Source organism: Vipera berus (assembly GCF_964194415.1).
Source record: "Vipera berus genome assembly, chromosome: 1".
NCBI lineage: Eukaryota > Metazoa > Chordata > Lepidosauria > Squamata > Viperidae > Vipera > Vipera berus.
In genome coordinates, this window is record NC_138202.1 from 13,682,162 (window position 1) to 13,708,678 (window position 26,517).

Here is a 26,517-nt window from a genome sequence, read left to right on the forward strand (position 1 = left end):
TATGGTTAGACATTAAGGGCTATCTGTAATTGGTTGCTACGCTGGAGTAAACTGCTTGCAACCAGTTCAATGTTGCGTGCCGCCGGTGAAGGATTGCTGGCGGGTGACTCCCAGAGGGAGGGCCTTCCCTGTGGGTGCGCCTGCCCTTTGGAACCAACTTCCTATGGAACTCAGGACTGCCTCCGACCTCCGCTCATTTCGCCGGGACCTAAAAACCTGGCTCTTTGAGCTGTCTGGCTTAGACTGAGGGGTTTTTAATTGGGTTTTAAAGTTTAAATTTTTAACTTTTGGGCTTTATATTTAATTAATTGTTTTAAATTTATTTTAACTTTTGTATTGTATGGTTTTAATTGCCCTGTAAACCACCCTGAGTCCTATAGGAATAGGGCGGTATCTAAGTCAAATAAAATAAATAAATAAATAAAATGTACCTGCAATCAAGCTAAAACTGGACAGTTCAGGGATTATATTGAATTCTTGGGTGATCTGGCCATAGTGAGCAGGTCGATGAAGTAAGGTGGTTAACTTAGGAAATATTCTGCGGTTGTTTTGTTTTTAAAGGGTTTGTTCTACTTGGTAGCATAAACAATGGTTTTTAGATATATCTGGTCTTTGACTAACAATAGTTCATTTAATGATGATTCGAGGTTACAATGGCACTGAAATAGTGACTAATTACCGTACCATTTTTCTCACTTATGACCACTGCAACATCCCCATGGTCACGGGATCAAAGTTCCAACCCATGGCAACTGACTCATATTTATGACGGTTGCAATGTCCTGGGTCATGTGATTGCCCTTTGCAACTTCTGACAAGCCAAGTCAATAGGGAAGCCAGATTCACTTAACAACCATATTACTAATTTAAAGTCGTTCACTTAACAACTATGGCAAGAAAGGTCATACAATGGGGCAAAACTCACTTAAGAAATGTCTCACTTAGCAACAGAAATTTGGGGCTCAATTGTGGTCGTAACTTGAGGACAACATGTATTTTCCACCACAAAAATCCAAGGAAATTGGACCACTGATTTTTAGCAAATATAGTCAAAAAGAGCTCTGGAGTTTGCAAAAAAAAAAAAGTTTGGGATTGTTTCCAGCTCTTGTGCTACAAAAAGTCTAACCTTCTTTAAATTATTAAAGACTCAAAGGTACAATCAGGACTAGAAGCATGCAGGGACACAGAGGGGACAATACAGCACGAATAAAGCTGGCAGCCTCTACAATGGCTAGCAGTGGCCTTCGTCTCTCCTCCTCTGTGCTGATTTGGCTGCCAGAAGCAGAGGGCATTTATTATACTAACCCACTTCCATCACTGAAATGTCTGAAGTCAACGCGTTGCTTTCAAGGGGGCCATGAGGAAAGAGGCTAGGCTCCAGCATGAGCTCGTAGATGGACTCCTGTTTGATGAACTTTGCGTCGCTGATATCAGTGCTGGACTGGTCGGGCGATGGCTGCGCCGAGGTCAGAAGATCCAGGTTGTAGTAGCTGCTGTTCCCCTCGGGGCTCAGGGGAAAATCAAACAGGAAGCTGTCCGACAACATGGAGATGTCATCCAGGTCAGAGAGTCCGCTGCTCACGCTGGTGGTGTAGACCCTCGACAAGGTCTCTGGGTCATCCTTGGTCCCCACGCCTTGTTCTTGGCTCTGTTGGTGTTTCTGGACCTCGGCATAGAGGCTGTCCCGCTGCTTCTTGGACATGCGGCCGAACTTTACTGCTGCAAGACAATTAGGGCAAAACACAGAGAGCAAAGCCGAACGTGAGGATGGCCACTCTTGAGCCCCGCCCCCCGAAAGAGTGATGGCGAGCCTATGACACGTGTGTCAACGGTGACCCACCACAACGGTTTGGGTGACACATTAGCACTTGCTGAACGACCACTGCAAAAAAGGTCATAAAAATAGGTCGGTCCTGTGGGCGACCTGCATTACGACCATTAGGACTTAACGACCATAACAAGTAGGCCCCATTAGGTTTGCAAGTCAAGCACTATAGGTAGTCCTCGATTTACAACAGTTCATTTAGTGACTGTTCAAAGTCACAACAGCCCCTCCCCCCAAAAAATGACGAGCATTTTTCACACTTATGACTGTTACGGTATCCCCGTGGTCACGTGTTCAAAATTCAGACACTTGGCGACTGACTCATATATATGACGGCCGCAGTGTCCTGGGGTCATGTGATCTCCTTTTGCAACCTTCTGACAACCGAGTTACTTTCTTAAAAAATTGCAGTGATTTACTTAACAACGGTGGTAAGAAAGCTCGTAAAGTGGGGCAAAACTCATTTAACAACTGTACAATTTTGGGCTCAGTTTTGGTCATAAGTCGAGCACGACCTATGATGAATCTTGCAGCTGGAATATTTCCTTTTGGACAGGGTTGGCACAGCAGTAGAGAGAAATGCGAACTTCCTTCTGCCAATACTCTCCCGGATCTCTTTCTGATTAACAGAGTTGGAAGGAACCTTGGAGGTCTTCTAGTATGCTGCCTTTCTTTGACCTCCAAGCCCCCCCCCTGCCCCACATCCCCACATCGTGCATTTTATAGCCACATCAATTTCTAACACCAGGCAGTGGAGTTTGACTAAACGGAGGCCACGCTTTTAGATGGCCGTTGAAACAGCTCGAAGATAATCTAAACACCCTGTTGCGTTTAGGTTAGAATGACAGTGTGGTTGAACAGCCGAGTTATTCCTGAGCTAGCTTAAGAGAAAAGAAGGACTCGGGGTGACATGATAGCCGTCTTCCTATATTTCAGGGGCTGCCTCAAAGAAGAGGGGGTCAATTTATTTTCCAGAGCCTGAAGGCAAGACAAGAAACTAATGGATGGAAACTCATCAAGGAATTAAGGAGAAACTTCCTAAAAGGAAAGGCAGTTAATCAGGGCTACGGCTTGACTCCCAGAAGTTTTGGGTGCTCCATCACTGGAGCTTCGGCTGGACAGCCATTTGGGCAGAATAGCAGAGGGTCTCCTGCCTGAGCAGGGGCTTGGACTAAAAGACCTCCCAACCCTATTATTCTATGTATTAGTCCAACCCTTTGCTCAATCAGGAAAACCCATAGACCACAATGGCAAACTGAACTCCTAGATTAGCTTACACGCATCATGGAGGAACTTGTGGCTTCCTGCATCCATGTTTGGAACCCTATTTGCTGCCTCCAGGAGTCTGCCTCTCCTTTTATAACCCTGAACCATTCTGATGTCGTTCCCCCACTGGTTCACCAGTCTCAGCCATCAGGCTAAATCCAGCACTCACCATCACGGGACATGCCCAGCGCCAGGCACTTCTGCAGCCGGCAGTGCTGGCACCGATTTCGGTTGGTCCTGTCGATCAGGCAGTTCCTCTGCCGCGAGCAAGAGTAAGTGGCGTTATTCTGTTGGCTTCTGCGGAAAAAACCCTGCAGAAAAAAAGGAGGAATATCAGCTCTCAGATTTGCAACAAACTGGGGGAACGGCGTATTACAGAAGACGGCTGGTCGGCAACTACGGCTGCGTGACACCAACCGCCCATTTCAAAGAAGCTTCAAATGCACAGCATCTCTGTGCATGGTCTCATGAATTAAAGGAAGAACAGAGACTTGAGCAATTCAGAATAATTAATCAGTGGAACACCCTGCCTCCAGAAGTTGTGAATGCTTCAACACTGGAAGTTTTTAAGGAGAGATTGGACAACCATTTGTCTGAAATGGTATAGGGCAGGGGTAGGCAACCTTGGCTTTTATGACTCGTGGACTTCAACTCCCAGAATTCCTGAGCCAGCCATGCTGGGAGTCATAAAAGAGCCAAGGTTGCCAACCCCTGGTATAGGGCTTCCTGCCTGAGCAGGAGGTTGGACTAGAACAGGGTTCCCCAACTCCTGGTCCGTGGACCAGTACCGGGCCACGGCATGCCAGCAACCGGTCCGTACAAAAAAGCAAGGCCTCATCCGCGGGATGCAGGCAGCACGCAAAACCACGCACTCTCCGGTCTGTGGAGAAAACCTCTCTCCACGGAACCGGTCCCTGGTGCCCAAAAGGTTGGGGACCTCTCAACTAGAAGACCTCCAAGGTCCCTTCCAACTCTGTTACTCTATTTCTCAGAGCTGGACGGTGAATGGGAGGGTCCAGGATCAAGTTTTCCATGCATAGGCAGAGCCTATGGTAACTCGAGCCAGTTCTTCTCATCCTTTCCTACTCTGCAGAGTGAGTGTTATGCAGATTAAGGAGTCTGAATACAGTATTCAAGTAGGGGAGATAATATAAGTATATGTGTTTGTCTCCTTTTCCTTAATGCATTTTTTTTTCAATGTCTTCTCCCCTCCCCCCCGTTTTTTGAGAGTTTGTATTTTAACTTTTTGAATAAAAAAAACAAAAAGTTAAAAAAGGAGATTAGAAGGAGTCTGATAGCACCTTTTCCAACTACATTCTGACAAGTGAGAACAGTTAATTAAAGGAATAGCTTGCCTCTCAGAATTGTGAGTGCTCCATCACTGGAGGTTTTCGAAAATAGACCAGACAACCATTTGACTGGGATGGTATAAGCCAAAGCTCCTGCCTCGAGCATGGGGGTGGACTAGAAGACCTCCAAGGTCCCTTCCAGCCCCATGTTTCTACTGTAACACGTTTTAGTAAAAGGCATCAGCTTTTGTGAGCTGCAGCTTGCTTCGTTAGATGCACAGGATGACTGAACTGATGGGGGATTTAAACAAGGGGTGCGGGAGTGAAGGAAAAGGAAAAAAGAAGTGAATGAAAAGGAAAACCATCACAGTTTGGTTATGTAGAGGGAGATTTTTTAGTCAGCAAAAGTGCTACCAGACTTCTGTTTTTTTTTTCTTTGCACAGACCATTATTCTTCAACCTTGCCTAGGAATGCATTTATTTGATTGACACCATATTCTATTTTCCTATAAAATACGTCTAGGGTAAACTAGCCAATTATCCCAAAAACATATGAGTCATTTTACAAGGGAGATGGGTGGCATAAAAATGGAATAAGTGAATTAATAAGCAAAATAAAATATGAAAGAAACATAAGGAAAAAAAAATAAAAGGCATTTGAATATTGCAGCCAATTCATGCACAGAGTAGCAGAAGAAAACAACGACCCATCTGTAGAGGTTAAACTCCTACTTGAAAAAAAAAAGACTTCACTTCTGTTGGTTGAAGATTATCTCGAAAAGGAGCTTAGACAAGCTTCTCTTAATAAGGGTTTCCCAAATCTTTAGAACAGCTGAAGTGCACACTAACTGCACTCAGAACAGTAGAACAGCCTCGCCTAGAAAATCTTAACACCAGGACAAGAAATTGGCCTTTAACCAGGATACGGTAGTCTTCCTGATCCCTGGTCCCCCCCCCTGTTCTCAATCTGCCCTCAATCTTACACAATTTCTGAATTTCACCAGACTCTTTCAAAATGTCATGTGAGAAATCAAACTCTCCTAGAATCGCTTGTGAAGTTTCAATCTAAGATCCCCAAAGGTTCCAAAACTCTTACATAAAATTCATCATGATTTACCAATCTTCTGAGAGGGTGGCCATTACAAAAATTATAACAACTTTTGCAAGTCCTGGATTATTTGACGTATAATGGGCATTGTCGAACTCACAGGTGCTATGTTGTTAACGACTGACTTAAGTGGTTTAAGGCTTAAATACTCAAAACAGACACTGTTTGTTTGTGCTCTTTAACCAAGGATCATATGCTCCTATAATTAGAACTAGCCAAAAACAGTGTTCTATTTCATTACAGTGTCTGAATAATCTTCAAAGACAGAGCCATATTTATGGATTAATTTCCAAGATTTAATCTTTCCAGTTTTCTTGCCACAACTAAATTCACTGTAAGATTTCTATTTCTTTTGCTGTTGTTGTTGTTGTAATATTTTATTGATTTTCTAATTTTACATTTAAGTATTTAAAAAGCAACGTGGCGGCTGGGTTAATCAATATTTCAATAACATACAAAAATCTTTAGTACAAATCTCAAACTACCACATCAAATATTTCCTTTCCTTTTCCCTTAATATCTGCTGTCTCATATTTAAACTAATACAATTCTTATTATATCCATTAAGTAAAGATAGTATTGTTATATTTACTAATAAATTTTTAGCTTATACATATCCTAGTTACTTTAACATTCAATCTTTATAAACAGTCAATGTCCTGTAGTTAGTTTTTCCCAATTTTTAGTTTCCCGTCAATATTTAAATTTAACATTTGATATTCATAATTTCCAAATTTTTGGTAACCAAAGTTTCCTTTATCACAATTCTTAACAAAGTCTAATATTCAAAATACACATCTTACCTATTTGAGTATATTCTATTTCACACCATCTTACATCATCTAATTAATAATACAATATAACATTTCTTATTTTCAACTAGTTTCCAAATGTCTTAAATTTAATGACCAAAATTTCCCCTATTTCAACATTGAATATTTCTTTTTTTCTCTTGATATCTACTGTCTCATATGTAAGCTAATACAGTTCTTATTATCTCAATTAAATAAAAACATTTATTACATTTACCAATAAATTTTTAGCTTATTACGTATCTTATTTACTTTTACATTCAATCTTTATAAAAAATCACTATCCTATTTATTTGTTTTCCCCAATTTTCAATTTCCCATCAATATTCAAATTCAACTTTTCATATTTATACTTCCAGGTTTTAAATGACCAAAGTTTTCTTTATCCCAATTCATAACAAAATCTGGTATTCAAAGTACACATCTTGTCTATTTAAGTGTATTCTATTTTAATTAGTAATATAAAATCCTCGCTGATAAATCAAAACCCCAATTTTCTTCAGCCTTGTAAGATTTCTATTTCTAATACAGTTTTTAGAAAAAATTCTCTTTTTATATAAAAAAGGTTTGGTCCAGCAAACATGAGTTAAACCTATTTTTTATGAACAGAAATAAATCAAAATTCATTTAAATTAGAATGCAAAATTGTTACATCTCAGGTGACATTTTATTCTTAATAGGTCAACAAAATGTAAACATCTGGATAATTTGGAATATGTCACAAAAATGGATACCATGTTGCATATGGTGTTTTGGAGATTGCATGACCTTTAAATGCTTTGTAATTATTAATGAAGTCCTACTAATGGTAATCGTAAATCTGTTTCTATATTTGCAATATATCATTCAATATATCATTCTTTTCCAATCTGGTGTTCCAGGTGTACTAGGTTTCAATTGCCATCATCATCATATTGATAGTATTTATTAGATTTTTATCCCGCTTTTATTAATTTATAAATAACTCAAGGAGCAAACATAGCTAATACTCCTCCGTCTTCCTATTTCCATTACTACAACAGCCCTGTGAGGTGGGTTGGGCTGAGAGAGAGAACCTAGCCCAAGGTCACTCAGCTGGCTTTCATGCCTAAACAGGACTGGTGGGAGTTACAATGAAATACATCTGTATGAATTTTCAACACAATTTTATATGTATTTGGCAGTAGTAGGTCAAACGATGCTCAACAAAACCTGGAGAAGGAAACTAGGAGACTTCAATCAAGGACACATTATTGGATTGATTTAAAGGAAGGGTAAAGATTCTCTCGAATCAAACTGATTCCTGATAACTAAACAGACATAGCCTTGGAATTTTTTTTTTAATATGGAAGAGGTTTGCCATTTCTTCTTGCCTCCAGAAGTTGTGGGTGTTCCACCAATGGAAGTTTTAAAGAAGAGATTGGATAACCATTTGTCTGAAATGGTATAGGGCAGGGGTCCCCAACCCCAGTCCGTGGACCAGTACCGGGCCGTGGCATGCCAGCAACTGGTCTGCCCAAACAAGCAAAGCCCCATCTAGAAGATGCAGGCAGCACACAAAACCACGCACCCTCCGGGCTGCAGAAAAACCTCTTTCCACGTAACTGGTCCCTGGTGCCCAAAAGGTTGGAGACCTCTGGTATAGGGCTTCCTGCTTGAGCAGGGGGCTGGAGTAGATGACCTGCAAGGTCCCTTCCAACTCTGCTATTCTGCTCCGTTCTGTTCCATTCTTCTGAAATCTATATACTACTGGAAACTCTCATTTCTGTAACCTTTAACTGGGCAAAACGATGCATTCTAGGGCAAAACCTTTTCTACCGAGGTGACTCAAATGGGCTAATTTGCATCCCAAATCCAATACTCGTCACTCTCATGGAATTGAAATTGGACCAGATTTTGTAAAAGATTTTATGACATAAAAACAATCACAAAGCATTTTATGACATAATGCAAAATGTAGTAAAACATTTTCTGTGACCAACCCCTGTGCTGTACAGTTCAACATGAGCTACATTCAAAGCAGCTACACCTCTGGATATCTCCTTGAATTTTAAAAAAAATTTCAAGTATGTATGTATGTATGTACGTACGTAAATATCTACGTACCTACCTACCTACTCATTTATTTATTTGATATGCTGCCCATCTGGCTATCATGGAACAAAGCCCAACCATTGTTGAATGCACTGAAGAATCTGGTCAGGAAATATCTCTGAAAAGATGAACTAAAGCAAGGGTCTTCAATCGCGGCCCTTTCGTGACTTGTGGACTTCAACTCCCAGAATTCTTCAGCCAGCCAAGTTTGAAGACTCCTGAACTAAAGGGTCATAAGTTGTGTAGCATTTTTTACATATCTCAAGCAATAACCCTGAGTTTTCCTGCTGGCCTCCCATTCAAATAGAAACCATCTCCAATCGGTGTAACTTTCTGAGATCGTCAAAGGGTGGTTAAGAACAGACATTTAACTATGGGCTATATATATACTGATATGAAAGTTTCACAAAAGTTAGTAGGTTTGATTTCTCAATCATGAAGCACAAGTACTGTTCTGAGTAGGTTGCAAAGTTGATAAGCTGTTCCCCTCCTTGACCCGAAGCACTCCCAGCCTTCCAACTTACTTTGCATCCTTCACAGGTGATGACTCCATAATGAATCCCTGAAGACTTGTCCCCACATATCTTACAAGGGATAACTTCAATTTGTGCTGTGGGGGGAAAAGAAGAATGAAAAGCTGTATTAATCAATGTTTTAAATTTAAAACACATTTAAAAAAAACAACCTTCTGCACATGTGTTGAACATACAGAACAACTTACAACCATTTGTTTAGCGACTGTTTGAAGTTACAACAGCACTGAAAAAGGTGACTTATTTACTTAACAGCTATGTTTAAAAAAAGCACGACTCATTTAACAACTGCCTTGCTTAACAATGAAAATTCTGGTTCCAACTTACGGTCGCAAGTGCAGGACTATCGGTATATGTGGGCGTCGCACATTGTGCGAATGGTTATACACAAAAATGATTGGTTTGCCAATATATATCATAGGCCACTCAGGTATGAATTAAATCATATCCCTGTTGAATATACAGTAGAGGTGACAAATAGATTTAAGGAATTAGATCTGATAGACAGAGTGCCTGAAGAACTATGGACAGAGGTTCGCAACATTGTACAACAGGTAGCAACCAAACCATCCCAAAGAAAAAGAAATGCAAGAAAGCAAAAAGGCTGTCTGAGGAAGCTTTGCAAATAGCTGAGGAAAGGAGGGAAGCGAAAGGCAAGGGAGAAAAAGAAAGATACGTCCAGTTGAATGCAGAATTCCAGAGAATAGCTAGAAGAGATAAGAATGCCTTCTTAAATGAACAGTGCAAAGAAATAGAAGAAAACAATAGAATAGGGAGGACCAGAGATCTTTTCAAGAAAATTGGAGAGATGAAGGGAACGTTTCATGCAAAAATGGGCATGATAAAGGACCAAAATGGCAGGGACCTAATAGAGGCAGAAGAGATTAAGAAGGGGTGGCAAAATTACACAGAAGAACTATACAAGAATGAGCTTAATGTCCCTGATAATCACAATGAGGTGGTGACTGACCTCGAGCCAGACATCCTAGAATGTGAAGTGGGCCTTAGAAAAGCTGAGCAACAACAAAGCTAGTGGAGGTGACAGTATTCCAGCTGAGCTATTCAAAATCTTAAAAGACGATGCAGTAAAAGTGCTACACTCAATTTGCCAGCAAATTTGCAAAACTCAACAGTGGCCGCAGGATTGGAAAAGATCAGTTTACATTCTAATACCAAAGAAAGGCAGTGCCAAAGAATGTTCAAACTATCGCACCATTGCACTCATTTCTCATGCAAGTAAAGTTATGCTTAAAATCCTACAAGCTAGACTCCAGCAGTATGTGGATCGAGAACTACCAGAAGTACAGGCAGGATTTCGAAGAGGCAGAGGAACTAGAGTTCAAATTGCCAACATTCGCTGGATCATGGAGAAAGCTAGAGAGTTCCAGAAAAACATCTACTTCTGCTTCATTGACTATGCTAAAGCCTTTGATTGTGTGGATCATAACAAACTGTGGCAAGTTCTTAAAGAGATGGGCGTACCAGACCATCTTATTTGTCTCTTGAGAAACCTATATGCGGGCCAAGAAGCAACAGTGAGAACTGGACACGGAACCACTGATTGGTTCAAAATTGGGAAAGGAGTCCGGCAAGTCTGTGTACTGTTGCCCTGCCTATTTAACTTATATGCAGAGCACATCATGAGAAAGGCAGGGCTAGATGAAACAAAAGTTGGAATTAATATTGCCGGAAGAAATATCAACAACCTAAGATATGCAGATGATACCACTCTAATGGCAGAAAGTGAAGAAGAACTAAAGAGCCTCTTGTTGCAGGTGAAGAAGGAGAGTGCAAAAGTTGGGTTGAAACTTAACATTAAGAAAACCAAGATAATGGCATCCGGCCCTCTCAATTCCTGGCAAATAGATGGGAAAGAAATGGAGGTACTGACAGATTTTATTTTCCTGGGCTCCAAGGTCACCGCAGATGGGGACTGTAGCCAAGAAATTAAAAGACGCTTGCTCCTCGGGAGGAAAGTCATGACAAATCTAGACAGCACACTAAAAAGCAGAGACATCACCCTGTCAACAAAAGTACGTATAGTCAAGGCTATGGTCTTCCCAGTTGCAATGTATGGCAGTGAAAGCTGGACCATAAGAAAGGCTGAGCACCAAAGAATTGAGGCCTTTGAACTATGGTGCTGGAGAAGACTCCTGTGAGTCCCTTGGACTGCAAGGCGATCAAACTGGTCAGTCCTAGAGGAGATCAACCCTGACTGCTCTCTAGAAGGCCAGATCCTGAAGCTAAAACTTAAATACTTTGGCCACCTAATGAGAAGGAAGGACTCACTGGAGAAAAGCCTAATGCTGGGAAAGGTTGAGGGCAAGAGAAGAAAGGGACGACAGAGAATGAGGTGGCTGGATGGAGTCACTGAAGCAGTAGGTGTGAGCTTAAATGGACTCCAGAAGATGGTAGAGGACAGGAAGGCCTGGAGGAATGTTGTCCATAGGGTCGTGATGGGTCGGTCACGACTTTGCAGCTAACAACAACAAATCATAGTAGAGAGGACTGTTCCCCAAATACACACATTGTAAGAAAGGATTTGGGGGATGTATATCGCTGAGTATGATTTTGTCCATGCATACGTGAGGGAGACAGGAAGAGAGAGGGAAGAAAGCAGATGAACAAGAGAAATAACGGTAGGATCCAAAAGGAAATAATCACCGGAGGTTATAACCGTATTTTTTTTTTGAAGTAGGTAAATTATCTCTTACAAGGAAAGCAACTGTTAATAGTCTAGAGACCACAGTATGCTCAAAAATTTGCAATTGTTCTTATTTACATCTTAATTAGTATCATTGGAATCCACTTCCAATTAAAGGGAACGTAATTCCACCTAAGGCCAGGAGAGGGCAATCGGGTGCTTTGAACAAACTATGTTTAGGGTTGCCTACAAGTATGATAAAGACAGGGAAGAGAAACAAACAATCTTGGCCACTGAGATATCCCAATCTCCCTCCTTGGCCAATCTGTGTCTCTGAGCCTTCCAAAATAGAAGAATAAAACAACCACAATGGGGGACAACAGCAGATCCCTCTCCAGCCCCCAAGAACACAAGTTCCCTATGGAGGTGGCTGATGGCTGATGCCTGATGCATTTTTTTTTCTGGCCAGAGATGAGTACAATATGGACATTACAAAAGTGGGATTTTGCACCAATTTCCAAAATCAGCCTACAAGTTCTCATAATGGTCCAAATGATGAGATATTTTAAAAATGAAAAAGTGAGCAAAGTCAAGATGAAGCCCTCATGATTTCAATCCGGATAGAACATGTTGCAAACACTTCATAGCACTTGCTAAATCTCCCTATTCATTTTTTTTGTTAAGAATTAATGTTTTATTTATTATTGAAAACACTGGACAGAACAACATCAATAGCTACATAAAAGAGGAAAAAAAGATAGAAAGTGATATAGGGGATATCAAATCTTGGTGCCGGTTACAGGCAGTTTACAGTTATCCTAACATTTAAAACTCATTCTTTCATTTGTTAATTAATTAAAGGTAAAGAACTAGGTTTACTGCATCACATTAAGAAATAATAAGAAATTTCTGGACATGGTATTAATATTGATGTCACCACTGCTTTTCATTTTTCAAGATTTTATTTCATTGAAAAAAAGAAAAAAAGGAAAGGAAAGGAAAAAGGAAAAAGAAAGGAAAGAAAAGGAAAAAAAACCCAGCTTGTTTATTTTTCTTTTTTATCTTCCTGTGGTTACCTATTGCTTTTAAATTACCAACAACCTGAGAATAAATGTAAGTGTGCATGCACATCCACCCACCCAGATATATACTCAGTGGATACATATGTATACACACATATGTTCATATACATACATACATATACACATATGAATATAAATATATACTCACACTTCATACACATTTGTATTCATATTCACAAACATGTAGGAAGATAGATAGTTGATAGATAGATGATAGATAGAACTAGAGATAGATGAGAGATTGATGATAGATAGATAGAAAGAAAGAAAGAAAAAAAGAAAGAAAGAAAGAAAGAAAGAAAGAAAGAAAAAAAGAAAGAAAGATGATATTGTTGATAGATAATGATAGGTATATAGATGATAGATAGATAGATAGATAGATAGATAGATAGATAGACAGATAGAAAGAAAAAGATATGATATTGTTGATAATGATAGGTAGATATAGATAGATAGATAGATAGATAGATAGATAGATAGATAGATAGATAGAAAGAAATAGAGATATGATATTGTTGATAATGATAGATAGATAGATAGATAGATAGATAGATAGATAGATAGATAGATAGACAGATAGATAGAGAGATATGATATTGTTCATGATAGGTAGATAGATAGATAGATAGATAGATAGATAGATAGATAGATAGATAGATAGATAGATAGATAGATAGATAGATAGATAGAAATAGAGATATGATATTGTTCATGATAGGTAGATAGATAGATAGATAGATAGATAGATAGATAGATAGATAGATAGATAGATAGATAGATAGATAGACAGACAGACAGACAGACAGACAGATAGATAGACAGACAGACAGATAAGATAGATAGATAGACAGGCAGACAGACAGATAGGCAAGGCAGGCAGGCAGGCAGGCAAGGCAGGCAGACATATGGACAGACAATCAGAATCATATAAATGCCTTATCAGTATAAGCCCCACTGACTTCAATAGCATTTGGTGAGAAATGAGTTTCCAAGTTAATTCAGTGATTTTCAGGATTCAGTGATGCATAGAGACTTAGATGGCTTCCAATATAGAAAAGAACGCTATTCCACTATTCTATTGGTTAGTATTAGCGGGATAATGAGAGATCCCTTCTGGTGTCAAAAGCAGCCTCATGCTGCAATGGAATGACAATGTGTCCTGCACACACAAGTGCTGCTTCACAACCTGTACACGGCAATATTGGCTGAACACAAGGCCCACATGAGTCACAGCACTATGAGAAAAAGGAAAACCATGAGCTTTAAAAAGTTTGCAGGAGAATGTTGTGTCAATCTATGGTAGCCAAAAATCAAAAGTCTGGTAGCAGCTTTTCCAACAAACAAATTATTAAAAGTTTTAATTAGAAATCATTAAAGCAAATTCTGTTCAAGGTCCTACCAGATTTCTTCTGACAAGAAAGTTGGTTCATTTGGTTTTTTTATACCCCACAGAACTGCAGCTGAGAGTTTAAAATTCTTACTCTGTTTTTAAAGTCCACTTAATTTCTGGAGACACCTAAGTCTATGAAGAAACATTTACAAATTAGTTTTGTTACGAGGTCCAGCCCATCATCAATGTTAGAGCCAGATCTTATCTGACAATTCCATGTTATTATCAATTTCATAATCCCTTTTGCTATGAAGGAAAACTCGGGTTTGATTTCCTCCCCCCACCTATGCAGTACGCAGCTCCTTCCTAGTAAATTTATTTATTTTGTTTATTTATTTTGTTAAGTAGATTAGTAATCCAATCTGATTTCATTTAATCTGTTCTTGACTCAGATCCAGCTGATACTTTCTTTTATTTTTAGAAGTAACCCAGTGGAACTTCCATGGTTAGAGGCACTTTACCTCTGAATAACAAATTACATGCAATAGAGGAAGGTTATTGTCAGGTAGAAACAGAATGCTACACTAAAAAATTTTAAGAGCCCTTTTTAATGTACCTACATTATTTTTTCTAATAATTCATTCATAAAGTCTTCAGTTTTTCAATCCATCCCCATTCTTTTGCTCAAAGTCATTTCAACTTTTATACCGCTGTCATTTCAATCAATGTTCTTTTTTTACTCGAGGTTAATATTTGAGGTTTTCCCCCCTGTAAATTCTCCTGTGATTTCAATTACGGTATTAGCATAGCAGAATCCAACCTGAATCAGACAAAAATCTCTTGTTGAATCACTGTTCCCAAAGTACTCAGGTAACTTAACAAAACCCATAATCAGACCCCAGAAGGTATGCCACCCTGCCATGTGACAACATTTTTAGCTTTTTAAACACAGAGAAAAAAGGTGGAAAATCTTTACTATATAGAACTAACAGGATTATTTCTTGCATTTCAGATGTACCTAGAACAGAGTTGCTCCTACAAAAATGATGAGGATAAACACACAGTAGCAGTTAATAGTTATATTCACAGGAAGGATTGAGTGTGTGTGTGTGTGTTTGTGTAAGTCACTTCTGGGGAAAAAAATAAGACAACAATGCTCAAACAATGCTCACGGATGCGTGGAATCACAATTTTGAATTGCTCTTTCTATATATTATTTTCATTTTCTTTCTCTTGCCCAAAATGAAAAAAAGTGATGGCCATTTTTTTTTCAAAAAAGATCAGAAAAAAGGAGAGTTTACCCACCGAATGAAACATAAATCTGATCACAGAATAAAGATGATTTTAAGCTCCAATGAATGTGTGCATTTTTGAGATATATGTAATGAGGACTAGCAGCCTCATTACAATTAATCACAATCAATTAGAACCAAAATCTAGCATTTGTTACTAGATCCAGATAGCGTATGCACATATACACACACACACACTGGCTTTGTTTATACAACATTTAATGTGGTCAACTGAATCTGTTTTCTGCATGCACTTGACATAAATTAATCGAACAGGATGCGTTTTACCAAAACACCAATTTGCAACAACAACAACAACAACAAAAAATAGTGAAGGTTAACACTAGCCAAGCTTTACACATTTGAGAAAAGCATCCCAGCCTATTTTCCTGAGCCTGTTCAATCTAGGTGTAAACATAGTTTCTGGGGCAGGACGAAATCATCCTTTAGACACCCACAAGACCATTACACACCAACAAAGAGTTGCCCAACTGAGAGAACAATTTTAGAAATAGGAACGGTGCCTTTTTTTCCCCTCAACACATTGCAAAAGGCTGGCCTTGCACAAGGGGCATCGTTTTGCTGGGCATGACTGTTTCGCCGAGTGACTAAGTTCATTGCAAACAATCATACAGTGGCATGGATCTGTTGTAGTGAAATCCGTGGGCAGAGCTGCCCTTCCTATCTGGAGAGAAGGAGGGAATTTCAACTGCTCACCTGTGGTGGGTGATGCATGCCCCCCCCATCCTTTTCCTACCACAGCAGGATACTCAAATGCATCATCTCGGCCTTGTTGTCACACTGCTCTATGAAGCCTGAAGACCAGGGGAGGCTGCCTTCCATGCAGTAAACCTATACAGGTAGTCCTCAACTTACAACAGTTCGTTTAGTGACCGTTCAAGGTTATAATGGCACCGAAAAAGTGACCTGTGACCGTTTTTTACCCTTACGACCCTTGCAGCATCCCCATGGTCAAGTGATCAATAGTCAGACGCTTGGCAACGGACTCATATTTATGACGGTTGCAGTGTCCCGGGGTCATGTGATCACCCTTTTGCGATTTTCTGACAAGCAAAGTTGACGAGAAAGTCAGATTCGCTTAACAACCGTGTTACTAACTTAACCACTGCAGTGATTCACTTAACAACTGTGACAAGAAAGATTGTAAAATGGGGCAAGACTCACCTAACAAATGTCTCACGTAGCAACATAAATGTTAGGCTCAGTTGTGGTTGCGTGTCGAGGATTACCTGCAATGGTATGTGGGAATGATCTTGAGCAGGGGTCTTCAAACTTGACAACTTTAAGACTTGTGAACCTCAACTCCCAGAATTCCTCAGCCAGCCGGCTGAGGAATTCTGGGAGTTGAAGTCCACAAGTCTTAAAGTTGCCAAGTTTGAAGACCTCTGATCTTGAGAGACAGGGGAAGAGCTGCAGAACAGACAGCAGTCAGATAAGAGGCACAAGTCTTAAAGTCCACGTCTTGAAGTTGCCAAGTTGGACCTTTGTTTAAGAACCTCACCAGCTGGTGGCCATTGCTGTATTTTGTGTGGTAAATTCTACTGTCTAATTTATGCAGGATGAATAAGCTATTCCTTTTTTCAATTCTGAATTAGCTGCTAGGGAACTTCAAGAGGTGTTCCCATTATATTCCAGTTAACAATTCTAGGGAATCTTTTCCCCCTGACTCTTTTCTCTTCATTCTGTCTTATTCAGGAGGAGTGAGAGGAAAACTAATCCCCAGGCCCCAAATGTAATGTACTGATGGCAGTGTCACCCTGTGCATGTCTATCCAATGAGTGCTAGAGTGCTTCAGGACCAGTGTTTCTCAACCGTGGCAACTTTAATGTGTGTATTTCAATTCCCAGAATCCCTCAGCCAGCAATGGGATTCTGGGAGTTGAAGTCCTCACATGTAGGTTGCCAAGGTTGAGAGACACTGGTTTAGAGACAAATAGCAAGGTCTTCAGGCTATCAGCTAGAAAGCATTCCTAATCCATTAATGGATTTTCTGTTGCAAGAAAAGGAAAGGAAGAAACAAGAGGTCAACATAGCAATTAACACCAGGAGGACAAGACCCAGAGCTATGTTGGAGACACAGCACAGCAATAATAACCATCTTAGAAATTATGTTCATTCAATTCGTAAAATGCAGGGAAAGATGGAAGAGAAGAGAAGGACAACCAGCCGGAGAGTGGATGGCCTTCTAACAGGTGCCCCATTAGAAGTCTTGAAGGATCAGGTTAGGGGGACAGATCCACCTGCAGAAAATTGATCTAGGTGGCCACAAAGCGTGATACCAACTTGGTGGCACATCAGAGTTCAGAATTCAATCAGAAGTAATGCTAGTCCTGATGCTTAGAAGGTTGCATTTTAATGTTAGCAATTCTTAAGATAACTACCCTTGTCTTCTCAGAGGTCTGACCTTGTTGAGCTCCAAGGCTGCCTCTGTTTCAAAGCTAGGTATGTTTAGTCACATGCAATTTCCTATTAATTTCAGTTTTTGCCAATGCAAATATGGAATATGTGGAATCAGATTTCTGAATATTTATTTAGTATTTGCATCTCCAGCAGATGCTCTCCTGGATTTCTGTCTCTCTCTCTTCTCTCTCTCCTCCCCCCTCCCTCACTTCCTCTCCCTCCCCCTCTCCCTCCATCCCTCTCTCCCTCCCTCCCTTTTTCTCTCCCTCTCCCTCCCTCCCTCTCCCTCCCTCTCTCTCTCTCTCTCTCTTTCTCAGGGGTAGGGTTAACAATTGCAAAGCTGCTGTTTTCCAAAAGGAAAAAAGGGTTGATTTTTACAAAGTATAAAGTTAGCAGATGATGGTTTTTATCAAGTTTTCCCCACTGGGATCCTGTGAAAAAATGCAAATAATCCTCCAACTGTGATTCATTCCAATTTGGGGTCACAGTAGGTCAAATTATTTCTCTTGCCAGACTTGAGCTGAACTCGGAATTCAGAAAAAGCACCAAAGCTCCAATTAGGAACAATATGCCAGAAAGGGACAATAAACTGTAGCCTTGTTAATGTAATCCTGGCCGAACACAGGGGAAGAGGCTTAAAGAAAAAAAACCAACATAATATCTCCAGCTTACTTGTACTGCAGATATTCACAGTTAACCTTTGGAACTCTCTGCCACAGGAGGCAGCAATGACCGCTATGAATTGTAACCCAAGAGACCATCTGGATTTACTTAAATATTTTCACTTACGACTATTTGTTTAGTGACCATTCGAAATTATGATGGTGCTGAGTTACTTATGACCAGTCCCCACACTTACGACCATTACAGCAATTCTGGAAAAAATTGGGCCCTTGGCATTGGGCATGGCATCCTGGGCTTATTTGATAACTATCTGTCACCTTCTCAGCTGGCTTCTGACAAACACAGTCAATGGGGGAAGCCAGATTTGCTTAATGACCATGCAAAAGGTATGGTGATTTACTTAATGACCATGGTAAAAAAGGTTGTAAAATTGGGCACGATTCATTTAACAACCGTCTTATTTAGCAAAGGAAGTTCCAGTCCCAATTGTGGTTGTAAGTTGAATACTGATTGTATTAGATTTCTTGAAAACAAGAATCTGCCTCATTCCCAAAGGTGCTTTTTTAAAAGATGATAATAATAATAATAATAATAATAATAATAATAATAATAATAATAATAATAATAATAATAAGAAGAAGAAGAAGAAGAAGAAGAAGAAGATGAAGTAGCAGTAGTAGTAGTAGTAGTTGGAAGGGACCTTGGAGGTCATCTAGTCCAACCCCCTGCTCAGGCAGGAAACCCTATACCATTTCAGACAAATGGCTGTCCAGTCTCTTCTTAAAAACTTCCAGTGTTGGAGCATTCACAGCTTCTGGAGGCAGGTTGTTCCACTGGTTAATTGTTCTAACTGTCAGAAAGTTTCTCCTTAGTTCTAGGTTGCTTCTCTCCTTGACTAGTTTCCATCCGTTCCTTCTTGTCCTGCTTTCAGGTGCTTTCAGGGCAACTGGACTTTTTTTTTTCCTTGAAGACGTTTCGCTTCTCATCCAAGAAGCTTCTTCAGTTCTGACTGAAGAATTTTCTCCACCATTCAGTCCGAACCGAAAAAGCTTCTTCGATGAGAAACAAAACGTCTTCAAGGAAAAAAACAAGAAAGTCCAGCTGCCTTTTGAAAAAAGCACCTTTTGGGATTACAAGCTGATTCTTTTACATTTTGTGAACAGGTCCATGGATAATAATGGGTGTGTACTGTGCATGGTACAAATGTCGAACTGGTGATTTCATGACTTAAGGTGGGAACTGTATTTGGAGCCGTATCTTTGAGGGTTGTAAATTATGGTGTGGCAGGGTGTGGAAAAGAGGTTATATAGTACATTCTGGGTCTGGGTGATTCTGCTTCTGAGCCACCATCACTATTTCTATGAACACATTCAGAGTCCTTCCTGTTTCCAATACAGCATGTCACATTGTTTGTCAACCATGGCTCAATACTATCTTTCAAGACGAAAGGACTTCAATTCCCAGAATCCCCCAGCCGGCTATGCCGACTGGGGGATTCTGGGAATTGAAGTCCACACACCTTAAACTTGCCAAGGTTGAAAAACGCCGCCATATTGGCTGAAGGTTTCTAATTCAACCACTGATGTCACTTGCAAAGCCCAAATAAAAGAGGTTGCAAGGTCTTGCTTTGAACACAATACTTTCTACTCAGGCGTGCCTTGTTGTTGAGTAGGGTTGAATCACTCCAAGAAGGAAGTGGAGAGATTTTTTTTAATTGCCTCCTTTTCCTCCCCCACCCCCATAAAAAAGCTTCTCCATTACAAAAACTTTTGGAGCTGGATTTTCCTGATGGATTTCTTTGTTCCACTGCTGATCGACTTTAGGCCTTTGGAGGGGGGGGGAAGTGATACTGTACCCATTTTACAGGTGGCACCATTAAGATAACAAACAAAAGTACCTTCAGTCTTTTTTAAACCTTCCTCAGGGTGTAAACAGGGATCTGTTGAAGTCTCCTGTCTGTGATTTAAGCTGGAGGGAGAATTGAGAAATACAGCAGGCACCATAACAATGAGGCAACCAATGTTTCCCATAAGCACCTCATAGTTTTCCACATCTGATGTGAAGATTTCTGTCAGTTCTGGTACACTCATTCCCCCTACCCACATAAGACAACTTTAGACCATCCCAAAAAATACTAATCACTATTTGCTATCGTTTGATATTTGTATAATCCTTGCCTCTGCTGGAGAATAGCAGCAGCCTTAGCATAGAGATGCTACATTATTCCCTCCCTTATGTTTACATGTTAAGTTTACTTAAATATTTGAATGAACCGAAAGCAGGCACTGATTGAGTAACCAGAAAAAACTGCCCCTCTTATTTATTTATTAAACGTATCTTGCAACCCAAACCATTCTCGACAGCTCTTTCTGAAAAGTTCCTTTTCTACCTGGTATCTCAATGTTCTTGTGAAGTTGCTTCACAACTGTTATGGAACCAGAGTTATTCCCCATAGAATAATATATAATTATTCTATCCTGGAATAGTATACAGCGTTGCACGCATAGAAAAAAATATATATATTTGGCAGCTTCAGATAATGCTAGAAAAGACCATAGCCTGCAGATGCTTTGTGATAGTACAGATAAGACAGGCCAAGTTAGGGCAAGGATCTGACTCAGTCTCAACAGTACTTCTTCTGTTGCTGCTTAAGTCTATTCTCTATTTAAAACCATGAGGACTAGAATCCTACTTCATCTTGAAGGAAAGACCACAACTTAGCAAAAATACTCTGTATGCAGAAAACCCTAGGAGTAATTTCCATCATCTTCAAATTGCATGGAGACAGCATACCCACTCCTGATTCTGCCAAATTATAGCCAGTCAGTGGGATCTGCCATGGGTCCTTCCAGATAACCCATCTTCTCATCATTCCAAACTTAATTTCACAAAGATGATGCAAGGCTTGAGTAGCTTCTTCTTATTATTTATTTATAATTGTTGAGACTTTCACATAAAAGTAAAAGACAAATGTAAAAAAAAGAAAGGAAAGAGGGACAAGATGAGGAAAAAATAAACTAAAGTTATGAAATACATTAAATTCTGACCTTCTCTTCCACAGAAAATTACAATCTTATAATCTCCTATTGTGTCAGTATCCCAGTTTTTATTTCCCAGGATGGATGGAAACTGGAAGATTCTCTAGTATGGAATATTCTCATGTTACTTTCTCCAAAATGACTACTTCTGCAGATGTTCTTCACTGGCAATAAACTTCACTGTTGCAGCAGGAAGGAATAAGCACTATGCTAAGCTCCCAGCAATAATTGGGGGGGGGGGAAGAACAAACAATCACTGGGAATGGAGAGGGGAGATGGAGAAAAATATATTTACTTTAATATGGCAGGTACACCTCTGCTTGGAATAGCTTTGGTACAGGATGGCCACATACAGACAGTCCTCATCTTACAACCATTTGTTTAGCGACCGTTCAAAGTTACGATGATACTAAAAAAAGTGACTTATAACTGGTCTTTGCACATGTATTTATGATGGTTGTAGCATCCTGGCATTTGTGATTGCTATTTACGATATTTACAGCCAGTCTCTGACCAGAAAAATCAATGGAGGAAACTGGATTCACTTAAAAACTGTCATTTCCTCAATGACCATGGCAAAAAAGCCTGTAAAATCAGGTATGATAATATGACTCACTTAACAATCTCACTGTTTAGCAATGGACGTTCCGGTCCCAATTATGTTTGCAAATTGAGGGTACCTGTATGTCTTTATCAATGTAACTTTCCTTCCAAATAATTATGAACTCTAAGACTTTAGGTATTTATCTCTAGGTGATCTCTTATCTTTCTTTAGAGAGTAGAGGCATCAGTGTGTGTACATAGCACGTTGGTGTGGTAAGTCTGCGTGAAGAACAGCAATGTGCCTACAGCTATGATACCACACCAGCTGTTACGTGATGTTTCTGGAAAAAGGGCCACCTCTGCTGCCAAAAACACAAAGGATCTGGAAGCTTTGGTAATAAAAGTGAAGGAGCAGAGTGAAAAAATGTGACAAAAATTAAATACCAGCAAGAGCAAGCTAATGACAATAGGTACCACCATCAGGCCTAGAACAGGCAATGAGGATACTGAAGTGGTAGATAGCTTCTGCCTTTTAGGATCAAGGCAGCAAAGGAACAAGCAATCAAAATACACCAAAGATAAGCACTTGGTAGAGCCTTGGAAATGATATTCGGATGCTGGGATGTGCCTATTCCTATCAAGACCAGAATTGTGTGAGCTAGTGTGACATGCTATGGAAGGATAAGAAGAGCATGGATGCTTCTGAACTTTGGTGTTAAGAGAGGACTTCTGAGAATGAAGGGTCATTAGTGCTCTTTGAGCTTGGTCCTTTTCTTGCAGACATTTCATTACCAAACTAGGTAATAGCATCAGTGCACCGATCATTTACCTAGTTAGTACAATTGGAACCAAAACTTCTGCTGCTAAGCAAGGCAGTTGTTAAATGACTTATGCCGGATTTTATTACTTTTGCTGCAGTTAAGCAAATCATTAAATGAATCACACAGTTGTTAAGCAAATGCAGCTTTCCCCTTTGATCTTGCTTGTTGGAAGCTGGCTGGGAAGGTGACAAATGCCAATCATATGACCCTGGGATGCTAAATACATGCGGACTGCCAAGCACCCAAATCTTGATCACCCGATTATGGGGATGTGGTGATGGACAAAAGCGTGAGGATGGAGCACAAGTCACTTTTTTCACACCATATAATTTCAAATGGTTGTTAAACAAGTGGTCATTCAGTTGAGGACTCCCTGTAGTCAGTTGTGGAAAACCAACCAGTCGTCTCAGGGAGGAGAAAGAAAGAAAGAAAGAAAGAAAGAAAGAAAGAAAGAAAGAAAGAAAGAAAGAAAGAAAGAAAGAAAGAAAGAAAGAAAGAAAGAAAGAAAGAAAGAAAGAAAGAAAGAAAGAAAGAAAGAAAGAAAGAAAGAAAGAAAGAAAGAAAGAAAGAAAGAAAGAAAGAAAGAGGGAGGGAGGGAGGGAGAGAGAGAGAGAGAGAGCTGCAAATATCGCCTTTCTGGGTCACTTTGCAATTTTTTTTAAATCAACTTTCCTCCCTTCTTCTTTCTCTCCCTCTCCTGCTGCCAGGAGAAGGAAGAGGAAGAGCTCTGAAGAAACAAAAGAAACAGGGCAATTAAATATAAAGGCATTTGCTGCTTCTCCCACTTTGAAATGCCTGTTGCCCAACTTCCCGGGAAAGCTCCCCGTCGTTGTCGTAGTTGTTGTTGTTGTTGTTATTGGCACAGCTGGCTGGCTGAAACCACATGGGGTTATATAACTACCATCTGCTAAACATTGATGACGTACAAAGCTGGATCTGGAGGAAGAGAGACTTGTTGGGTTACGCTTCCTTATTGGACCGCCGAGTCTGTTGATTGATTCGGAGGCGGGTGCTATTGGCTGCCGAGCCTGTCCGTCAAGCTTGTGCTGAGCGCTGAAGTCATTGCGTCCTACTGACATACTTTCTGCTTCTAATAGAATTTAACAAGGTGCTTGTGTAACGAAAGTATTCGCTGAATTTAACCCTTGCTACGCCCAAGTCCGCAGAGAGCAGTTCTGTTTTATTGTTGGATAGAGCTCAAAAAACATCTGCTCAGAGAAATTGAATCAAAATAAAGTCGAATAAAACAAAAAAAAATAATATAAATAAAAATGCTAAAATGAAACAAGACAGTTTGGGGGGGAGGAAATATGTGCCTATTAACAATACTGATTAAATGAAACTTTTCTGGACCAATATATGTCTGATCAGATGTCAGTAATCAAGAAAAAAATGCTTTCAAATATGGAGTTTATGAGCGTCTCTTGGGAAATCAGGCTGTTCCTCTCTATTCAATTTTATATGTTTTTTCCAAGCAATTCATTAGAGCCTCCCTGTTCAGGCCTGGTCTACCTGTATATGAAACTCTAAAGAACACTAATGGCTGTATTCACTTATTGAAGCTGCTTACAAAATTAACTCACTTTCTGAGTTCACACTAAATAATGAAAAAAACCCCATACTAAGTAAACAGGCTTAATCCATATGAAATGCTAAGTCCCTCACAGCCAATCAAGATTTACACCAATGTTTTTCAAACTTGGCAATTTTAAGTTGTGTGAACTTCAACTCCCAGAATTACCTAGCCAGCATGGGTGGCTGGGGAATTCTGGGACTTGAAATCCATACATTTTAAGATTGCCAAGTTTGAAAAACGTGGTTTATACCAACCAAGTTTATCCTGACCAAATGCCTATTTTTATTACCTTGTGTGAATACAGCCAGGGGACAGACAGCAAGTTACTCCCTTCCCTTCATGTTATAATTATGTGACCTCACACTGCGTGAAGCTGCTTCAAATGTTTTTATGTGTTTTTCAAGGAAGCTAAACTATGAATCCTCCATATTCATGGGATGGAGGTAAATAATAGAGAAGGTATGTCATCCTTGCAAGCTTGTTAAGCTTTTTGGGAAACATAACTATAAGCAAGGATGATTCTCAATTTAACTGAGCAGATTCTTCTGCTGCTCATGAAGGACTGGCCCTGAAAGGCACTAGATGCATCATACTGCCAATAACCATGTGGGCATAAAAGTGAAGATGTATTCCCACTGCCCACTTGAAGATACAACTTCCCACAATAACTTCCCAGGCAGTCAACTTGCAGAATCTCAGCTGAGAAAAATCTATAGCAGCCTACTCCAACATGGTGCCTATCAGCAGTTTATATCTGAAATAGCTCACACCTCCAACTTGACATTTCTAAACCCTGCTCGTTTGGGGATTATGAAAATTATGCCTCTAATTTTACCGAAAGGTGCCATTTTGGAGCCATGTCTTTCAAACTATCTCCTGCCCTCTGATCCTCCTAATGGAAGATACTGCAGAAAATACCATGGTTGGAAATATCATGAATTTATGGACTGTTCTCAGAGGGGGGGGGGGCTTGCCAAAAGGAATAGAATACATGCTCTCCCAAAAATGTAGAGGGTAGGAATGGGCCACCTATGAACCTTGGATCTAATTTTATTGGCCTCCTACAAAGAAAGTTTGGGGTCTAACAAGAATGACCCACTCTTTCTTAGCAGAGAGCAGGAAACAGAGAAGGAGATAAAGCTGAAAAATAGAAAAAAAGAACAGAAAGATTAAAAGGGATAGGAGAGGTCTCTGGCTCCACCCATGGCGATTTCCTCACTGTTGCGACTTCCAGCATTGTTTGGATAATAAAAAGTCTGTATTCATTATTGTTCTTATCATCACAGTGATGGTAGCAGATGCTGGCTGTGGAATTCTGGGAGTTGAAGTCCATTCATCTTAAAGTTGCCAACTTTGAAAAACATCATGCTGGAGTCAATCTAACTATCTTTGGGCCAAACTAGCAGCAATGAGAACAGGTTCTGCATTAACACCTATAGCTGAAGACACGAGTGTGAAAATGGCCAAAGTTATCAAACAGGATCTTGCTGCAGATAGGAATGGGATCTTGCAAGAAAAGGGATTATTAAACCTGGCATTATAGGATGCTCTTTTAGGCTTAAACAGAAAGATCTTTTCCTTGTCTGCTATTCAGCAGCAAAGTACGAGGGCCTCTTCAAGATGGGCAGTCAAAAAAAGTCAAAATGGTGGTTGCAGCTTGCAATTAAAGCCCTGCCTTATGCACAAAAAAGTGAAGCTTTCATTGTACAGTTTCAATCAGCATTTTGACTTCTCCCCATGGATGTCCTTGTAACTATTGAGACAAGAGGACTGACCCACATCTTCCAAGACCAACACATAGGCTGGATTCATACAATACACTAAGCCCAAATCCAGATTCACAAATGACAATGCTTGATCCTGCATCATACTAGGCCCAAAGAAATAAACCACAAGACATCTTAATGTAATGGCTGGATTCCCGCAGCATGTTGAAATACTAAGTACTCAATTCCATTTTTAGCTTGATGTAGCCTGTAGGGCAAATCCATCCAGAAGATTTCATGTAGTCAACACAGAGATGTGTTCTCCACCTCAGCATTATTCTCTAATCCCTTCCTTAAACAAATAATCAAAGCTAACCACCTCTATACATTGCGGTGGCTTCTATAAGTGAATGTATCTGTGATTCATATTGGCTGAGCTGCACCGGATGCTAGACCTCAAATGACGCAACTGGAATTAAATCTAGCCTACTATATATACTGTGTGAATTCACAGTGGGAAGACCCCAACCTTCCT

The 26,517-nt window shown here is 40.0% G+C and overlaps 1 protein-coding gene across 1 annotated transcript in view; it reads right to left on the reverse strand.

The window, feature by feature from the left end:
• LOC308659786 (nuclear receptor ROR-beta-like) overlaps positions 1-26,517 on the reverse strand; it is a 61,034-nt gene that overhangs the window by 17,156 nt on the left and 17,361 nt on the right. Inside the window, exons 2-4 of the mRNA XM_081313785.1 lie at positions 8,898-8,983; positions 3,261-3,402; positions 1,306-1,719 (exon numbers count right to left, since the gene is read on the reverse strand). Of these exons, the coding sequence (XP_081169911.1) occupies positions 1,306-1,719; positions 3,261-3,402; positions 8,898-8,983 (642 nt within the window). The remainder of the gene's footprint in view (positions 1-1,305; positions 1,720-3,260; positions 3,403-8,897; positions 8,984-26,517) is intronic.